The 21,119-nt window shown below is 45.8% G+C and overlaps 1 protein-coding gene across 26 annotated transcripts in view; it reads right to left on the bottom strand.

The window, feature by feature from the left end:
* CCM2 (CCM2 scaffold protein) overlaps nt 1-21,119 on the bottom strand; it is a 52,366-nt gene that overhangs the window by 30,248 nt on the left and 999 nt on the right. For 4 of the 26 annotated variants that reach the window (XM_069586864.1, XM_069586846.1, XM_069586845.1 and 1 more), the window contains exons 2-5: nt 21,014-21,106; nt 20,409-20,465; nt 19,106-19,169; nt 5,213-5,368 (exon numbers count right to left, since the gene is read on the bottom strand). The exons of 2 other annotated variants lie outside the window; for them this stretch is intronic. In XM_069586864.1, the coding sequence (XP_069442965.1) occupies nt 5,213-5,311 (99 nt within the window). In that variant the 5' untranslated portion in view covers nt 5,312-5,368; nt 19,106-19,169; nt 20,409-20,465; nt 21,014-21,106. Of the gene's footprint in view, nt 1-5,212; nt 5,369-19,105; nt 19,170-20,408; nt 20,466-20,953; nt 21,107-21,119 lie in introns of those variants that run through there. 20 more of the 26 variants (XM_069586858.1, XM_069586870.1, XM_069586859.1 and 17 more) reach the window with 9 other exon arrangements.

Below are 21,119 nucleotides of genomic sequence, written 5' to 3' on the forward strand. Positions count from 1 at the left end.
AAACCCAGAGCTGGTGACCCATCCCAGAGGGAAAAGTCACCTTTCGTTGTCCTGTCTACGATGCTGCAGCTTGCGTGCCTGGGCGGGACCCACGGCAGGGGTACCTCTGACCAACCCTTACAGAAACAATGTACATGTCACCAAACATGCTCTAAAAGCTCTCATTTCCGTTTCTCCTCTGCATGGGAAATTCAGCCACCCACCATATCCCCCCCAAAAGAATGCCACAGAGCCGATGATTCTGTGAGGTGCCTCGTCAGCCCGTCAGTCTCACAGATGGAGGGTGGAAAGGGGCAGTGACTCCCCTACTAAGGCAGGTGAGGCCTTGGGGGCCTCCCGGGAGATCCTGCAGGGCCTGCCCCAGACCCAGAGACGCTCAGCTATAAAGGCCACCCCACCTAAAAGACACCCTCCGCAAAGTGAACCCCAGCATTCTTCCTGCTCCTTCTAGCCAGAGTCTGGCTTTTCTCCTCTGCTCCTTAGTCTGTGCTCATTACCCCTGAGTACTTGGCACCTGGATATCTGCCTTTTACTCCTCTGATCCCCCAAAGGAGTAATCCTGGAGTAACCCTTCCTTGAGCCGGATACCCGCCTAGTTGCTGCTCCACACCCCACTGCAGCCCCTCCGCGCTTCATACTGGCTGTGGGGTGGGGTGGGTGTAAAATAACGTTGATATGAGGCCCACAGGGCTAGTGATGATCATGACAACGTGCATGTGGGCCTGCATTTACTTTTTGTTTTATGTGAAATTGTTGAAAACACTGTTATTTTAAGGATATAGTTCCCATCTACAGCTGCTTACACTGACATGAGTTTGGGTAAACTCCGGGAATTGGTGATGGACAGGGAGGCCTGGCATGCTGCAGTTCATGGGGTTGCAAACAGTTGGACACGACTGAGCGACTGAACTGAACTGAACACTTAAGCCATGGACAAGATAATCAATATCATAATCACACGGACAGCGTCATCTCCACCGTCTCAGAACTGCAGAGTGGACAGAGGGTGCCCCTTGGAGAAGCCCAAGACAGCTGATCCCAGCTCTCAGACAGACCGCCCTCCTGATCCTCTCAGGCTTCTTTCTCCTCCCTCCCACAGGCACTGTCAGCCCCAGCACAAGTTAGGAGAGTGGGAGAGAAGGTGGGGCACTTCAGGTGAAATTCGGGGGTGGAGGGCGGGGTCTGGACCAGGTTGTTGCCATGCAGGGCTCACATGGAAATGGTGGGAACCGGTCACCCACAATTTCCCACTCAAGTTAGGAGAGTGGGAGAGAAGAAGGTGGGGCACTTCTGGTGAAATTCAGGAGTAGGGGGTAGGGTCTGGACCAGGTTGCCGCCATGCAGGGCTCACATGGAAATGGTGGGAAACGGTCACCCACCATTTCCCACTCAAGCACCGATAGTAAACTTTGCATTGAAAGGGAAGCTGGGAATATAAACATGTTTCACCAGCGTGACTGCAGCAGGCCAGGCCAGGCCATACTGAACTGTGATTCCATCTCTGGCTGGCATCCCACACAGATGACGCTTCAATCCTGTTCTGCCTGACTGTGTATCTGCGCTGAGAGCCTCCCAGCTCCTATGATGTACAAGGCACTGCCCTAGGGCTATGGAAATACCAAGGCATGTAACACAACGTTACAGAGATGACCTATGTCAGAAACTGGCCAGAGTAAACATCTGCCCCTACACCATTTCTACCTGCTTAACCTCACAGAACTCACTCTCTCAGATCATAACCAGTCGGGGCACAGACGTGGATGATCCTGAATCTGACAGTGCATGAAAACAGCTCAGTTCAATCTGTCTGATGTTCCACCTTGCTACTCCTCTACACCTGGGAGCAACAGGAAACCAATTTGGAGGTGAGAGGTTTGCCAAGGTCAGCCAAAGCACCAGGGCCACATAGCGCATGCAACCCAAGCTGTTGTTTTAACAATGAGGGACGGGTCATAAAGTCACAGTCTGTGTTGGAAAGGACCCAGAGCCCAACACCTACAACCCACCTTAGGAGACACTCTGCCAGCCGAAGAAACCAGGACAGCCCACTGCAGATCCCCTCTATGGCTCGAGGATCAGCTTTCCCTATGCTGAGCCCCACTCCGCCTTCCTCTGCCTTTACCTCTTGTGACCCAGCACCCCACAGAGGAGAAATAAAACTGGTTAATGAAGGGGTTTGGTGCCTCTGCCAGCCAGTCATCAGAAAGGTGCTGCGGAGGCATGAGACAGAATTCCCATCCTCAAGGTGGTCACCACCAAGCCCACAGCAGATGAACCCACGATGAGAACTGCTAGTCAGGTGCCTCAAAGGTGTGCTTCAGTGCCAAACTGTCCTATATTTAAAGGAGCTACCCTGGCAACAAGGCATGCCCTGTGATGTAGCGTGGTGCCAGATCTCCACTGCTCACAGGCTAGCAGAGGCAAAGGGAGCTGCCCCTGCAACCCGGGCCGCACACCAGACCACCTGGTCAAGCATGAATGTGGCCTAACTGACTGGGAATCAGACACAGCTTCCCAAACTTAGTCCTTAGCCTTGCATACACAAGGCACCATGTGCTTTTTCTTAATGTCCCAAAGAAGTTTCACCAGTGGCTGAGCGTTCCTAGAAAGTGGAATGCTGAAACCATTATGTAAAGAAAGACACCCTAGCAAACCTGCAGCCTCCCTCTGCTGCCTCGCCCCATTTCAGTGCAGAACGCGGGCAGCTGCTCCACCCAAAGAGAGCAGGCATGTGACACAGGAGATGCGCACCCAGCTCCCACTGCAGGAGCTAGAAAGCACACCCAGCTGCGAGTTGGGGTATGGCAGGCATGGTGGGGGCCCCTCAGCGTTTCCAGAAACACAGTGAACAAGACGGCACCTCAGGGTTTTGGAACTAATGGTGCTTTTAAACATGAAATGTAAAAGGAAGTTCCAGTTAATACGTAATTGACCATGAGATTTTTGCAGAAACTAACAGCTGTGGCCAGTGATTTGTTATATAGGTGAAAGCTGAGATGTCTCTGGTCAATAACACTCAGGTAACAAAAGACATGTTAACACGTCTCTGGTCAATAAGTTGCTTAAATACACTGACAAACAATTAAAAATACTCTCGACACACAGAATCAGGACTCCATTAAATGACTGTGGACTCTTTCACTGGAATAGCCTCCAAATCAATACAGGTTTTTTTTTTAATGGTTTTAGCCTGTGCAATTGTTTACTCTTCATTCAACAGGTATTTTTATTGAGCACTCGTGTTCATCACCACCAAAACAATCTTATAATCTGAGACCCAAAAGATGGAAGAAAGAGACCCTGGAGAGAGCCCAGCACCAAGCGCAGTTTCTCTTGGTGAATGTTGCCCTGGCGCTGATGCCACCCAGAGTGCATCTATGTCCCAGTCTCTTGTGAAGAAACGGGGCCCTAAGTGTTGAAAGGAACTGGCTGAGGGTCCAAGGCACAGAGCCAGGGAAGGGACACAGGGCTTCATGCAGACTTCGCATGTGCAACACACGCCGCTTTCTAGAACTAGCTCCAAAGTGATCCCTAGATCCTTACAATACTCTTGTAAAGGACTTCCCTGCGGTTCCAGTGGCTAAAACTCCACACTCCCTACGCATGGGGCCCAGGTTCGATCCCTGGTCAGGGAACTAGATCCCACATACTGCAATGAAGATCTGGCGCAGCCAAAGAAATAAATATTTTTTTAAAAAACTTGTCTTGCAGCATTTTCCATCTTATGCTTGAAACAACTTTTGAACTTGGAAATCTCAAATGTAGCTTTTAGTTAAACACACACAACTGACTCTGGTCCACTTAGTACTTTCCTAGAGGAGGGCCCCAGGGTCAGGCTGGCCCTGGGTATTGTTAAAGCCTGGCCTAGAATCTCAGTTGAGGTGATGAGGCTCTGAGTACCTGCATCTCCTAAACAAATTCTCAGAGGCTATGTTCTCTGTCAGAGCGTCTGTTTATTAATTTACAGTAAGAAATGCATGAGCTGAGGAAGCAGCACAACCACTCCTGGAAAAGCAGCCTCTACTTGGAGACCAAAAGGAATGATAAGGTGAAAACATCTACCAACTCGCTCCTCGGGCACAACTCGCAGCTCAGCACATTCTGGAGAAAGTGTGTGGCAGTGAAGGAAAGAAACCGTGATGGGAACCTCGAATGCCCCAGTGCAGTGCTCAGGAAGCCTTATTTACTCCTTTAGTACATAACACAGAACTGCCCCTGAACAAAGGCTTCAAGAGCAAGGCCCTGGGGTCCTTCAGTTGGGCATTCAGCAAATGTCTAACGGACATCGAGCCTGTGCCCAGCACTGGGGCTATACCTTGAAGGACCCTTATCCCCACCCCAGGGCCCCTTCTGCTGAGGGAGAGAGAAGACAGCAGCTCGGTGACGCTCTGGCTCTAGCACAGGGCTGCAGGACAAGGCCAGGGGAAACACCAAGGCCAGAGGGTAGGCTGGGCAGAGCCACAGTTCTGTCCAGCTGGGCAAGGCAGCGGCTACTCCACCCAGGTTCAGACCTGCCCAGGTGCGCAAGGCACTCTCACAAATTCTCTCCTATAAGTACCACTGTTTTAAACTGCATCGCACTATTGCCTATCTTAACTCCAACTACCTTCCACCACTCCCTGTAATGCAAATCAACAAATTTTAAAAGTTAAAAAGCACCTACCAACAGAAAAAGAGCCCTTCTTAGGTGCCTCGGAGTCCTAAATAAAGAACAGGACACAGCCAGCGCCCCAGGACCTCCTTCCAGACTCAAGTTCCCCATCTCAGGACTGGGCGTGAACCTGCCCTCCACTGCGGTGGCTTGCTCCACTGACACCCAGTGTCTGACCCTCCACGGACAGCCAAGACCACTCCGGCCAGGCACACAGCCCCTTCATCTTCCCTTGGGTGTCACAAATGAAACTCAGGCGCGAGTCCGTGACTGGGACTGCACTCTTTCCTGACCTTTTCCCTAAATCATTTTCGAACTCAGATCTTGGGCCCTAACTGACTATAAATCCACAGCAGACCTGACACCCCCAGTCTTCCACTCCTTAGGCGAAGATGGACAAACTCAACCACCTACAAAAAGCTCCTCATCTCTCTCACCAGCCACCGGTTCTCAGACCCGGAAGCCAGCAGGAACCCTCCACCACCCCATGCTCCCAAAGTGAAGGTCAGAGGGCCCAACAGTCATTCTAGATGGCTCTCTCCACACTGGGTTTGCACCTACCTCGTTCTCCATGGGACACCCTGTCGGAAAGTCTGTCTGAGAAGGAATTTCTCTGGAGGAATTCTGGTTCCTCCCCCTCTGCCGACAGCTACTGTGCATTCTCCTCTGTTCACTTCTGATTTGGTTGAAAAATATGGTCAGATGTTCGCCCTCCCTCTGAAAAAAACATGTGAATGAACAGGAAGACCATAAACCACAGCTTCCTTCTGCAAACCCCACTGAAGCTGTTTAGTTTTTTGAAAAAGTTAAAGAGGCAGGCAACACTCTGAAACTCCTGACAAAATCCGAACAGGCTGTGTGCACAAAAAGATGCAAAGAAAACCCACACATCTTTATACTAAACCAGTGCGTCTTCTACCTAACCCTACACATCATCTTACTGAACCACCACCTCTTCTAACTAAACCAGTGCATCTTCTAACTAAACCAGAACATCTTCTAATTAAACCAATGGATTTTTCTAATTTAACCAGCCCATCTTACTAAACCAGTCAGTCTAAGTAAACCATTAAATCTTCTTGCTAAACCAGTGTATCTTCTAAATAAACCAGCATATCTTCTTACTAAACCCAATACATCTTCTTTCTAAACCAGCACACCTTCCCTCCTATCTCTGGCCTATAGAGCCTATGGGTGGCCTCCCCACATTTCTAGCCAATATGGTATAGTCAACTGAAAGACGTTATTTTGGAAGTCCAACCATTCTGCAAAACCAAACTACAAAGTTAGAAAGAATGAACAAGCAAGCTGAGAGCATTGTTGGGGCTCCCCCTCCTGACCACACCGTGTCCCCGATGCAGTGAGAGAGGCCAACCTGCCTGTTTCAGGCCAAGTGTCGTCTGCTTTGGGACACAGCAGTCAGGGGGGCCTGAACAGAGCACACCTCCATGACCCCCAGCCTACAAAAGCCTCTACTTACTTCCAGGACTCTTGAGTTTAAAATACAACTTTGAAACTAAATAGTATGTCCCTGAGCAAGCTCACTTTAACTTCTTCAGGGTCAAATCTGATCCTGAAAGGGGGAAACTGGGTTTGTTGATGGTGAAGATTCTTAAACTCTCTAGATAGTCCAAAATGGCTGCAAAGAGAAGCTACTTAATTAACCGTTTTGGTTAATTAGAGTGATCATATATAGTCATAACTCAAAACATAACAAATGTAATACAATTTTACTAATATTAATTAAGATTAGATTCAGTTCAGTTCAGTCACTCAGTTGTGTCCAACTCATTGCGACCCCATGAACTGCAGCACTCCAGGCCTCCCTGTCCATCAACAACTCCCAGTTTACTCAAACACATGTCCATTGAGTCAGTGATGCCATCCAACCATCTCATCCTCTGTCATCCCCTTCTTCAATCTTTCCCAGCATCAGAATCTTTTCAAATGAGTCAGTTCTTCGCATCAGGTGGCCAAGTTAGATTTGATCAAATTAAAGTGCTAATTTTCAGTGGTTTTCTGCCCATAAAAAATGACTATTTCATATGGTTCAACTTAAACTGCAACAAAGTTTAATATTTCTAGATTCTGAAAAGACTGGTTCAGAACAGTCATTTCATGCCTTAATTACTACCACACATGCTGCAGATGTAGAAAATACAGTAAACCAGAAAGCAGTACTGCTCTAGATTTGTTTGAACAAACATCTGGTACTGTCTGGACTATCTCTTTAGAGACACAGGGCACTGTAGGTACTGTCTGGGCTCCGATTTCTCCTTCTTTCTAAAAGCTGCCCCCACAGAGCAGGACCAGGTGGTCCTGAGGGGAAGGGAATCAAGAGTGAGATACAGAGACCTCAGGATGCAGAGCGGTCCCCATGCCTCATTTCGGCTGACTGTGGGGCCTGAGTCCGCTGCCTGCTCCCCAACAGGTCCCCCTGCATGCACATACAACCCTTCCGAGGCCCCAAAGCTGCCCCAACCAGGGAAACAGAGCAAACTAAAGGAAACCAACCAGCTGCACATGTAAGCCTACCTGTTCTGCTCTCACAGATGCAATCACCACTAGGGTAGGCACGGAAGAGAAAGGCCAGGCAGCACAGAGGGCGAATGAGAGCCTGGACAGGCGCTTAAATTCTAGAGGGTTTAGAGGCATTCGAGGATAACAGCATTCATAAATGCAGTTGAGGGAGAGGGAGGGGCATTTCCTACAGACTGTTGAGGCTCTATCTAACTCAAGTGTGATGTTTTTTGCAAGAACACGTCCATCAGGGGGCACATGATATGGGGCAGTGACCTGCCTCAGATGGCTATGGACTGGCCCCTTTGCCTCATATTTGGATGTGATATTTTTCAACAGTCTAATTCCGCCATTCCTTCTTCTATTATTAGCAGAAATATTTACATAAAGAGGCCTTTTCCCTCCTAGACTCTTTGGTCACCCTGAGGTACCAATCTTTCAGAAAAGTTAAATGCATCATCCTTTCTCTTTGGCTGTAGCTTTCACAGCAATGCTGGTTCCCTGGAACCACCCAAGGTGAATGGTCCATTCAGTTCAGTTCAGTCACTCAGTCATGTCCGACTGTTTGCAACTCCATGGACTGCAGCACACCAGGCTTCCCTGTCCATCACCAACCCCCAGAGCCTGCTCAAACTTTCGTCCATCAAGTTGGTGATACCATCCAACCATCTCATCCTCTGTCATCCCCTTCTCCTCCCACCTTTAACCTTTCCCAGCATCAGGGTCTTTTCCAATGAGTCGGTTCTTCATATCAGGTGGCCAAAGTACTGGAGTTTCAGCTTCAGCATCAGTCTTTCCAATGAATATTCAGGACTGATCTCCTTTAGGATAGACTGGTTGGATCTCCTTGCAGTCCAAGGGACTCTCAAGAGTCTTCTCCAACACATTTCAAAAGCATCAATTCTTCGGTGCTCAGCTTTCTCTATAGTCCAACTCTCACATCCAAACATGACTACTAGAAAAACCATAGCTTTGACTACATGGACCTTTGCTGGCAAAGTATCATGTCTGCTTTTTAACAGGCTGTCTAGGTTGGTCACAGCTTTTCTTCCAAGGAGCAAGTGTCTTTTAATTTCACGGCTGCAGTCACTATCTGCAGTGCTTCTGCAGCCCCCCAAAATAAAGTCTGTCACTGTTTCCATTGTTTCCCCATCTATTTGCCATGAAGTGATGGGACTGAATGCCACAATCTTAGTTTTCTGAACGTTGAGTTTTAAGCCAACTTCTTTAGTCATCTTTTTATGGATGCTTCAGGACACTACAGGCCAGCGGCAGCCTCTACCGCCACTATCAGTGGCATGGTGGAATCTGCCACTGTTCCGATGGGCACTGCTGCTTCCAGAGTAAAGTGCTGCCTCAGGCCCACCACCACTCACCGAGGGTGCTACTGCCTCCTGGGGCTCTGTGCCAGAGATAGCAAGGAAACAAGCATTCTGTGTTTAACAGAAAAACCTCCAGAGTTTATAGAATTCAAATTTAGGATTATGATTATTATTAGGCTACTGATTATCTTCTTTGGTATTCTCTGCACCCACCCAATCCTCCTAGGATGAAAGCCAGTGAATAATGTTGCTAATGTAACTATATTCCACAAATCCTAAAACAATTTTAACAGTTGCAAAACAACAATACCAGTATTGTATTTCCCTGATAGCTCAGTGGGTAAAGAATCTGCCTGCAATGCAGGAGACTGGGGTTCAATTCCTGGGTTGGGAAGATTGCCTGGAAAAGGAAACGGCAACCCACTCCAGTATTCTTGCCTGGAAAATCCCATGGAGAGAGAAGCCTGGCGGGCTACAGGGCCTAGGGTCACAAGAGTCAGACACAACTTAGTGACTAAACCGCCACCACCATTATTACTAATAAAATGATTACTGAAAACAATTTGTTTAAAGTTTCTTTGTGACTTTTCTTGTCCTTAGTGCATGTCCCACTACCGGCCTGCTGTCAAATTTCTATGATTTAATTAACCAAAATAATTCCTCTCTGTGGGGTTCCGTTTTGTTTGGTTTTGCCATTTTTATACTTTGCTTTTGATTTTTTTAAGTGCCTGTATTTTTGAAAAACGTTTGGATTCAACTTGTAATACTGTAAAACATAACATGGTTTCAAACTCACAAGGCCCGTGCTAAGATATCAACCCCTTCCCACTAGATAACCATCTAAAAAGCATCAGAGCATTCAGATCCACATCCAAGCACAAGGCTCCACGCTGCCTCCCACCCTGATGAGGATGTACCGCAGTTTAGTGAGCCTGTATCCTAGAAGTGGAAAGCAGCCAAAAGGAACAGCTTGGTACACAAACTGCTTCATGTTTTTGCCAATGTTTCCTTGGAGGTTTCTGGAAGTGAGATGCTGGGTCAGTCAGGGCACCTTAGTCCCGCCAGGCCTTGCCCCTTACAAGTTGTCAGGGCCGTGCTGGTCAGTTCCTCATGCGTGATCAAGCAGGGATTTCTGCTGGCCTGAAGGTGAACAGGGGTAGCTCACTCTCTTTTTTTCTTTGGTCTTAATTTACACACCTTTCATTATGCAAGAGTCTCAGTTGCTTTTTCACACATTTAAAAGCCATTTACATTCCTTTTTCAGTCTTTTCCCATCTCTTGATTTGTTTTTTCCTATCAGGTCCTGCTTTTGTCTTCCCTATTTTTTAGAAGCACCTTACACAGGGAGTAACTACTTTTTGTTTTGTAAGTTGCAAATACTTTTCTTAATTTGTTGTCTTTTTACTCTGCTTGTTGTTTAGTCGCTAAGTCACGTTCGACTTGTTTGCAACCCCATGAGCCGTAGCCCCCCAAGCTCCTCTGTCCATAGCATTTTCCAGGCAAGAGTACTAGAGGGAGTTGGCTATTTCCTTTTCCAGGGGATCTTCCCAACCCAGGGATGGAACCTGGGTTGCCTGCATTGCAGGCAGATTATTTACCACTGAGTCACCTGGGAAGCATTTTTACTTTTTTATGTTCATGTTATCAGATCTTCTGAGTCTTTCCCTCACTGCTCTGAATTTTGAATAATGAAAGGTTCCACAGCGCCCACATCACTGAAGAATTCACCCATCTTTTTGCCTAGAAGCTTTATGGCTTAATCACTTAAATCTCTGAACCACCTTTGTTCACTCTAGTACAGGAAGGATGGATTTGCGTTTATCCTTTTCCATACATCTATCCAGTTACCCTAGTACCACCCGTCAATCAACATCCCCACCACTTCAAAATGCCATTTTACTGTGCTCTTAGGTTCCCCATGGAGTGAGGTCTGTTTCTGTATTTTCTCCACTTCCTGAAGCTTATTCCAGGACAACCCCACAGCTTTAATCAGGGGGATGACAGCATGACCCAATCTGGGGTTGTTCCCTGGTTTTTCTTCTTTTTCAGAGATTGTTCTTGCCTGTTTATAACACAAATGAGCTTTAAGTCAAGTGATGTCACTCCATTAATGAGTCCAAAGGTTTATTTATTGGGACCACATGAAAAATAAACTCAAGGAAAACTGATACAGTCATGACGCCGTTATTTATCCAAATACAAAGTGTCTTCCACACCCACTCCAGTATTCTTGCCTGGAGAATCCCACGGACAGTCCACGGGGTCGCAAAGAGTCAGACACGACTGAGCGACTTCACTTTTGTATGTTTCAGGAGTTTCTCTCAGAGATCTTAGTTCCCCTACCAGGGACTGAACCGTGCCCTTGGCAGTGAAAGCCTGAAGTCTTAGTCACTGGACCACCAGGGAATTCCCTGGATGTTTCTGTTCATTTTAACCCTAAAGTATGTATCTGTCATCGTAAACAGGATCTTATATTATAGGCTGGAATTCCAACAGAACAAATGGAAAAGCCAAGCTGGCTAGCGAGGCTGTGGAGCCACTGGGCGGGAGGAGGTGGCTCCTGATACAGGAGCCCAGACTGGGATGTAGGAACTACTGGTGGAAGTATGTTGGGAGGACAAGGTTTAGGAGCCTGATCCCCCGTGGCCTACATACTCCTCTGTTGCTGAACTGAACACTGACTGTGGTTTATCCGTTTGAGCTGTGCTGGTTGTTTTCATTGACCTATGTAACAGAGAGAAGCTGATGTGAATGCCTGGAGACTGGCGGAGCTGACCCTGCGCAACAAGCCCTGTCAAATCCACGGCAGGAGTGGCTGGCAGCCCTAAAGGACCAAGACACACTACTGAACCCATGAATGGGCTCAAGGTTCCACCCAGTCAGGGTAACAGAAGCCACTGGTTGATGGGGCCCTCAAACAGCAGGGTCACTGTACTCTCTTGACCCAGCATGGTAACCAGGCCTGAATGTGTTGCTACAATAGGTAGCTCCCTGTCTCCCGCCTCAGGCACCACCAGTGCCTTCCAGAAGAAAGCTGTGCCCTCTGGGAAGAAAACAAAAGTCAGTCTGCCTGCACCCGGCAAAGTGAACAGTAGGTCTTTATTGTTTGAACTCTCCATCAGCCACCCAAAGCCAGCACATGCCGAGTGACGCCAGAGCTTCATTTTTGTGGGAGTCACAGCAGACTGACAGCCACCACCTCAGCACTAATTCTGTAAGGGTTCACAGGCTAGTTTTGCAGTTTTCCTTAATTTTGAAATTATCTCAAAATAAAAAGATTCTTAAACAACACACATTTTACAAGGGCACGCACAAACAAAAGGACCTGAGTGACATAGGTAAGGATGGTTGTCAATAAAAGAGGGGCATGAAAGAGGAGTGAGGATTGGGTTTCAAAGAAAAAGAGCAAATAAGTGAAGAAATAAAACCAACAGAAAACACCAGACAGGCCTGGCAGGAACCAATAATATGTATGAATAACTTATTCCTGTGTGTCTGAGATCCAAAAATGGAAGAAAAAAGACAGAGAGGCAAGAACACAACACTCCACTGCTGGAAGTGGGCGTTCAATGAGATGAGGCAGACAGAGAAGGCAAACCCAAAAGGGATGTGGTGCTGGGGAGTCTCTGGGAAAAAGGATTTCCCAAGCAGGTATTTGGTACTCTGGGAAATTCATGGCTGTGAAATGTCTTCTACCCAGAGAATTCCAGGTGATAAAATACCACCAACAGAACGTGCTGCAATGCGTTTTTCTGCCTCTGGCAATTATGATAAAAACACAGCTCTGGGGGACTTCTCTGGTGGTTCAGTGGTTAGGAATCCACTTTGCAATGCAGGGGACACGGGTTGATTCCTAGTTGGGGAATCAAGATCCCACATGCCATTGGGCAACTAAGCCTGTGCACCACAACTAGAGAAGCCCACACTCTGCCAAGACCCAGAGCAGCCAAAAGTTTAAACACGCAGACATGCAGCTGGTGTGGCCATATTAATATCAGACAAAAGAGATTTCCAAAAGAGGACTACCAGAAATAAAGATGGCCATTTCATAAGGAAAAAACAACCATTTCAAGACACAGTAACCCTATATATGCATATACATAAGAAGAGTTTCAAAAATACAAAAAGCTAAAACAGAAAAACAAGGAAATCTGAAACAGTAACTGGATAGCTTAACACTCCCCCCTCCTCTCTCTCAGTAACTGACAGAATTAGCAGACAAAAATTCAGTAGGAAATGGCTTGGCAGTGTTTTATAAAGTTAAACATATAGTTCCCATATAACTGGGCAAGTCCATTATTAGGTATCTGGGGAAGAGAAATGACAACATATGTCCACACAATGAGTCATCCACAGATGTTCATAGAAGCTTTTCATTATAATACAAAACTAAAAAGAACCTAAATATCCAATAAAAGGTGACAGAAAACAAATTGTGGCATATATGTAAAATAGAATACTAATGTTGTTGTTCAGTCATTAAGTTGTGTCTGACTCTTTGCAACCCCATGGACTACAGCACACCAGGCTTCCCTGTCCTTCACTATCTCCTGCTGTTGCTAAGTCGCTTCAGTCATGTCCGACTCTGTGCGACCCCACAGACGGCAGCCCACCAGGCTACCCTGTCCGTGGGATTCTCCAGCAAGAATGCTGGAGTGGGCTGCCATTTCCTTCTCCAATGCATGAAAGTGCAAAGTGAAAGTGAAGTCACTCAGTCATGTCCGACTTTTAGTGACCCCATGGACTGCAGCCTACCAGGCTCCTCTGTCCATGGCAAGAGTACTGGAGTGGGTTGCCATTGCCTTCTCCCACTAACTCCTGAAGTTTGCTCAAACTCATGTCCACTGAGTCAGTGACGCCATCCAACCGTCCTATCCTCTGTCTCACCCTTCTCCTCTTGCCTTCAGTCTTTCTCAGTATAGTGTCTTTTCCAACGAGTTAGCTTTTCTTATCAGATGGCCACAGTATTGGAGCTTCAGCTTCAGTCCTTCCAATGAATATTCAGGACTGATTTCCTTCAGGATGGACTTGTTTGATCTCCTTGCAGTCCAAGGGACCCTCAACTGTCTTCTTCAGTACCACAGTTCCAAAGAATCGATTTTCGGTGCTCAGCCTTCTTTATGGTCCAATTCTCACATCTATACCTGACTACTAGAAAAACCATAGCTTTGACTAGATGGACCTTTGTTGGCAAAATAATGTCTCTGTTTTTAACATGCTGTCTAGGTTTGCCATAGCTTTCCTTCAAAGGAGCAAGCATCTTTTAATTTCATGGCTGCAGCCACCATCCGCAATGATTTTGGAGCCCAAGAAAATAAAGTCTGTCACTGTTTCCATTGTTTCCCCATCCATTTGCTGTGAAGTGATGGGACCAGATGCCATGATCTTAGTTTTCTGAATGTTGAATTTTAAGCCTGCTTTTTCACTCTCCTCTTTCATCAAGAGGCTCTTTAGCTCTTCTTCACTTTCTGCCATAAGGGTGGTGTCATCTGCATATCTGAGGTTATTGATATTTCTCCTGGCAATCTTGATTCCAGCTTGTGCTTCATCCAGCCTCGTTTTTCGCATGATGTACTCTGCATATAAGTTAAATAAGCAGGGTAACAATACAGAGCCTTGACGTACTCCTTTCTCAATTTGGAACCAGTCTTTTGTTCCATGTCCAGTTCCAACTGTTGTTTCTTGACCTGCACACAGGTTTCTCAGGAGGCAGGTAAGGTGGTCTGTAACTTCCATCTCTTTAAGAATTTTCCAAAATTTGTTGTGATCCACACAGTCAAAGGTTTTAGCACAGTTAATGAAGCAGAAGTAGATGCATCCCATGCACTGGAAGGCAGATTCATTGGACCACCAGGGAAGCCCCTAGCTAACGTACATTTAAGATGCATACACTTCACCATACATAAATTCTACAGCAAAAGAAAATTGTAAACAAATATTGAACTCTAACGATATGTACGCTGAAGTGTTTAGATCATAGTGAACTGATGTCTGCAATTTACTTTGAAATGCATCAGAAAAACAAAATGGGTTGATGGATGGGTAGAAGGATGAAGAGATGGGTAGATATGGGATAAAACAAATACAGCAGAATGGCAGAATAAACGGTAGAATGTAGGCAGTGTATACACGGGTATCTGCTATAAAATTCTTGCAACTTATCTGACGCAGGATACAGCATGCTTGGGGCTGGTGCATGGGGATGACCCAGAGAGATGTTATGGGGAGGGAGGTGGGAGGGGGGTTCATGTTTGGGAACGCATGTAAGAATTAAAGATTTTAAAATTTAAAAAATAAAAAACTAAAAAAAATAAAAAAATAAAAAATAAAATAAAATAAAATAAAATGCTTGGGTAGGGACTTCCCTGGTGATCCTGTGGCTAAGGCTCCGTGCTCCCCATGCAGGGGGCCTGGGTTCAATCCCTGGTCAGGGAACTAGATCTCACATGCCATAGTGAAGATTTCAGATTCAGTGCAGCCAAATAAATACATACATAATAAAAATTTAAACCCTTTAAAATGTTTCGGGAGGGGCTGGGTGTGGAAGAAGCAGACTATAGCTGCATACTCCTCTTTCGAGAAGTGGGGCTGAAGAGGCACAATTACTTGGGAAAAGGAGCCTTAGAACAGAGCTGAAAAAGTCTGACATCAGATTACCATGGGCAGGTCCACTTCAGACACTGTGCATATCTCAGAACAAAACTGAAGCGTGATACGTCCACCAGCAGTAATAAAATACTTAAGACACAGTTGGTCCCAGAACACTTCCTGACATGTGACAAGGAGGATAACCTACCTAACACACAGGTCTGTCCACGGCATTTTAATTAATAAAACTGTATCCCCACCATGTAAACAGCAAAAGGAAAATGGAATATTCCAAACCACACCTGACTGTAGAGTTACTGTAACAACACATGGAAGCACATTGTATGTCTGGGGAAAATAAGTGTGTGTAACTTCAAACTATAGAATGAAGAATAAACTATTCAAATAAAAGTTTCTCTTCTTCTCAGAGTCACAGGTAACAACACAGGTAAAACAACATACCCCAGCCCGAGCGGGCGACTCCCACAACAGGTTTTACTGAAGAACAATAACACAACAGGGTCAGACTGACCATTTTTCTCACTTTCAGAATTCAACTATTCGTTCCGCCTCCTGGGTTACAAGATACATATGCACTGCAGTTCACCATCCTAAGCCTCAAACAAAAGCCCAAACTCCAACTTCCCAATGCACTCACTAAAGAGGATTATTTTCATGGCACTGTACACATTTAATGCCTGTGATCAAATCACCTAATTCTTAACACAGTCCAGCAGAAAACTGCTACTGTTCAGGCACACTTAGGAGGAAAAACTGTAACATTTTTGGCACTGGCATAGACCTAAGAAAATATGTCCTTTTTATCCCTGCTAAATTGACAAATCCAAATCTAAATTCCCTCTCAACTGCATAACTGTTAAAACTGAGCACCACATTTGAAGAAGAGCCACTGGCCTTGGACTGAGAGATAAGAAAGAGCGAACAGAGTAGTTAGAAGGCCCACAAAAATCCCAAGTCAGGATGATGGCATGGATGCTGGGCAACACGACTCAGCCCCATGCCTTGCCACAGACCCAAGGCCACACGACCACAGAGAGTGGGCAGTTTGTGGCCCAGGGCACATATAGGTGATGCCACCTCTTAAAGCAGCTCATCCATGTCTAAGGTGACAGTGCAGACCAGGTCCCCAGAACCTCTGGGCTAGACTGAGACAGGGCCCCACCAAAACCTTCCTAGCACAGGACTGACTACACCAGACTCAGCACATCAACCTGATGTTCAGGGTCAGCTTCCAAATAGCCCACTGTCTTAGTCTGCCTGAGCAAAGCACCACAGACCTGGTGGCTTCAAAAACAGGTATTTCTCCCAGTGCTGGAGGCTGCGTGTCCAAAACCAAGGTCCTGCGGCCTCTTTCTCAGCTTAGAAATGCTCATCTTCTCCCTGATCTTCATGTCATCTTTCTACTGAATGCACATCCCTGGTGTCTTTGTCCAAACTGCTGCTTCTTACAAAGATATCAGTCATATGGGATTAGGGTCCATCCTAATGACCTCATTTATCTTTAAGCACCTCTTTGAAAGCCCTCCTCTAAATGCATACCCATTCTGAAGTATTGGGGGTCAGGGCTTCACCACATGGATTGGGGGGGTGGTGTACAGTTCAGCCCGTAACACTTGGGGGGCAGGAGTGGATGAGGAAAAAATTTACCTGAAACAAGCTGCCCGTGCACTGACAATACTTGACATTAAGGTATGGGGGCTTTGTTAGATTTCCTCTATACTTGTACTTGATGTCTTCATAACAAAAATGTTTCCTTATTCACTCTTTATCAAATCACGCTCGTTAAAATCCGTCCTCGTCTGTCTACTGAGCTTCCCCTCAAGCTCTTTGGCCACAGAGCTCGTGTATCCTTAGCATCTGCACCCAGCGCAAAGTCAATGGCAATGAACAGTTCTTTAAGGAATGAATGGAAACCACCAATGGTTTCAGCTGTACACAGGACCAAAACCAAACTCCGCTCTCCCATGCCCTGGGCCCCAAGCCCTCCCAGCACCTCTTCTGCTTCTGCATATCACATCCATGGCCCCCAGAGAAATTAGCGGATGCCTGCGTCTCTCCTGATATAATGGCACTGGCCCTCTCTCATTTTCTAACATAGTATAAAGAGCTTACCCTGCAAATAAAATGCAACGTCTTCAGCCCTTCTCACTGCACTAAGCATGAAACAGGCACTCAAATATATAAACAGGATGATTTCACACAGATCAGCTAAATCTATAGTACTTAACTGAGTCACACCAGGGTGGTGATGAAGACGGGGCAGGTGGGTTATTACTGCTGACAGAAATGAAGAAATAAAAGACCACAGTAACTGCAGTGACCAAACCTACAGGGGACAAAAGGCACTTCTCCTTGACCACACAGGGCAGAATACTGACATCCCTTCTCATTCCAAAGCAGTTCCTTTGTAGACTTGTCACAGAAATGTCTTCCCTTACTATCTTCCTCTCAAATGATGAGCAGAGCAGAAACAAAAAGTACTACTAAGATTCTGATGAGCTTTCTGAGTCTAAACTATCATGGTCAGTGGGTTATCCACCCGACTGAAGAACAGGGAATCTAAGCTCCTAATGCAAAAAAGTAATACATACATGATACTACATAAATGGTAATTATCCAAACCGGAAAAGGAATGAAACCCATGTTTGCCAGTTATTCTGGACTCATCTACTGATGGCCTGACATCTGGTCCCTACCAGATACCTCCTGCAGTGGTCTTCTGGCCTCCTCAGCCCAGGGCGCCAAAATGCCACCCAAGAATCCCTGTGGCAACTATTTGAGAGAAAACAAAACAAGGTATAGAGGCCCAAAGTCACTCTGTTAACCCATATTATGGGTGGGACACCTATAGAATCAATTTAGTTATAAAAGCAATTTATTAGGCCATGACCAGCAGTTCAAAAAAAAGCCAGCGTGCACTGCTTATTTAGAATTGTTTCTTTAAACTTTCATTTCAGCCATACAAACACATACACATACCCACACATACCTGTGGGGAATGTATGGCTGCCTGAGGGCTGGTCTAGCACAAGCTCCAAGTTCCTCACAGACATAGCTAGGGGATGACTTGGCAGGTACATGAGCTGATAACAAGGGACCCACATCTGAGAGGAATTTTTTCTCCCAACTTCTTATATGGAAACTTCAAAAGTTCACAGAAGAATAACAAATAATGAATACCCATTGCCAAAGCACTCAGGTATCTCCCCTCTTTTCTCTCTAGTCTGAGTAAAGCAAACCTCAGAAGTCATCTTATTTCACCTATAAGTATCTCAGTGTATGTGTCTATCAGTTCAGAACTTGATAAAACATAATACAAACATTACACCCAACAAAATTAATAGTAACCCTTCATTATCATTTACACCAAGTCCTATATTTCTAGGGTACTTTTTAATTTTTTTTCTAATTTAAAGAATACAAATAAAATGGATAAATGGGAAAAGATTTAACTTTATTCAGGCTGAAATCATGCGACCTCAGACCCAACAGCAGCAGAAGCAGCAGAAACCAGGACCTGAACATGGTTGAGGGCCAACAGTGACTTTCCCCAACTGTGTCTTCCCAAGGGCTGTGATCCTCCTCTGAGTCAAGTGTTTTTATTAAAAGGCACATAATACAACTCAAATGTACACCTAAATTTCCTACAAAAAAGAATTACATCTTGACAGAATAGTATCAAAATTCATGGATCTTGGGTCTGTTCTATAAGGAGGCAGCCTTATTCTCCAAACCCTCAAGCAGGACTTGTGGTCTGAAAGGTACCAGTCACTCTGGGGACATTTAGGTAGGAGTGGGACCTCTGTGGTCACTCCTACTCCCCGGGTCCCAGGCCTCCAGCAGCTAGTGGACCTCTCTGTCCACATGCTTACCCCTCAGGCCTCCCCACCTCCCCACCAGCTCCTCCCACACCCCATCACCCAGCGCCTTCCACTGGGCATTACTGGCTCAAGTCACCCTCATCATATGTGCCAGGGTAGCCTGAGAAAGGACAGGGCTGTACCTGCGCACTTTATATGAAATCCACTCTGGTCTACTGGTTCTCTGGCAGCTCGATGAGTCCTGTCCTGAGGAAATAGGCCACGTTAGAACAAGCCTGAATAACTGCTCGACAGAACACCGAGACAAGCATCTGAAGACCTGGAAAGCCTATAGTGCACATTTTTTAAGGTTTAAATCTGCACTTTTTGAGGAAGCTAACTTGGAAAGAGAATTTAAATGTCCAAATGCTACTTTCATAAAACTATTAAGTCTTTATTTGCTGCTTTAGGTTGAATTGGTGTTGAAGCTTTAAAATAAAGAGCTCTGGTTAACTTACCATAATGAGAACAACTTAAGCATCAAGCTGATTGAGCTGTATGTGACCTCACATTGAATGGGGGAGAGAGCAGAAAGGTTCTGCTGGCTTGCAATTGGCTGAGAGTAAGAGATAAAGTGTGCTAAGTCGTGGCCTGGATAGGAATCTATGCCTCAGAGCCTTCTGTCTAGTTTGTCTGTGGGAAAATGGGCTAGGGCAGTGGCAAAATACAGAGAAAACACAAAACTCCTGGCTTAGGCAACTATGTAATAACAGACGATCTCCTTTAATAGACAATGTAATGTATTAATCTTCTCTAGGCTTAAATCTTTCCATTGCCCCCCATGATAAAATTCTTTGAGTTTCACTGGTTTTTTACTTCTATTCCTAAAGCTCAGGAATGTCTTACCACTTCTGTCTCTCTCAATATGCTGAATATTCAAATATTTCTTCTAGAGCTGGTAGAAAGCTCTAGAAAAAATTCAGTCATTCTCATCCTTCCCTGTCACAGACAGGCTAATACCCATTTGAAAGGAATAATTCTCCTTAGCAGACACTGTTTGGACTGATTGGACTGATTGTGGAAGATACCATGTGGCTAGGATTGGTCCTCTGCTAGAACTGAGGCAGCTAATCTAGAGAATGCTGGCAGCCAAGAGTGCTGGTGACAGGCCTCCTCCTATAGGGCCCTGGCCCACCTGCCTATCTGTGACAGGGAAGGATGCAACTGACTGTATTTCTTATGAAGCCTTCTACCAGCTTTGGCAGAAACATTAAACTCAGATTTCTCCCTTTTTGGTGGGCAGCATCCCTCTGTGGTTGATGCTTACAGAATCACTTTCTTGGGTTGTTTTCCAGACTTAAGCCAACTTTGCAGGTAACTGCAACTGACACCGCACTTGAATTTAGACAGGCATACTATGAACATAACAAAGCAATGAATAAAGAAAGTGAGAGAAGCAGGACACAATCTCCTGAAAACCATCTGGCTGCACTTCATTTGAAATACCTTTTGAAATGGGGCCCCTTGTGATGAGTAATCCTCAACTGAAGGACACAGCTGGCTCTGAAGAGCAGAAAATCAGAACATTTATAAAGGACTGTTTTAAACTTGTGCATAAAAGTGCACATACGTGAAAATGAAAATAACAAGTAAGACACTTGGGATTATAAAGCCTGTACTTAAGAAAGATACAGTTCATTGAAATCCACTATTCATTTCAATGATAGCTTATCCCATGTGGTTATTTGACTCCTTAAAATGTTGAGTTTCTTTATCAATTACCCGAGCCTGTAATTAAAGACATAGTTTAAAAAGTACACAGACTAAGGAGCCTCTTGAACTATGTCCTAAATCCAACTGCCAAATGTAACGTCACTGAAATCGCTCAACTGGTACTAGGTAGAGCAAAACTCAGCCCGCGCCGGCCGAAGCGTGAACCGGTTGTATCATGAAGCAGTTTTTGTTTTTACTTGACACTCCAATAATGAAGTCAACTAAGCAGAAAATGTTTCTACGTTACCCTTACACCCCATTTCCTCAAAGACACTAACCCTAGAAAACTTTCTGGCCCCTAACAGGGGCCAGCTCCTCTGCAGCCCCTGGTCACTCACCCGCCGGGAAGGCCATGTGGAGAGCCTAGGTTTGGGGGAGAGTCACTGACCGGAAGGGGCGGAAAGGCGTGGCTCCTTCCTCCCCCGCGCGCCCTGCAGGCAAAAG

This window comes from Ovis canadensis, chromosome 4, assembly GCF_042477335.2.
Source record: "Ovis canadensis isolate MfBH-ARS-UI-01 breed Bighorn chromosome 4, ARS-UI_OviCan_v2, whole genome shotgun sequence".
Classification (NCBI taxonomy): Eukaryota; Metazoa; Chordata; class Mammalia; order Artiodactyla; family Bovidae; genus Ovis; species Ovis canadensis.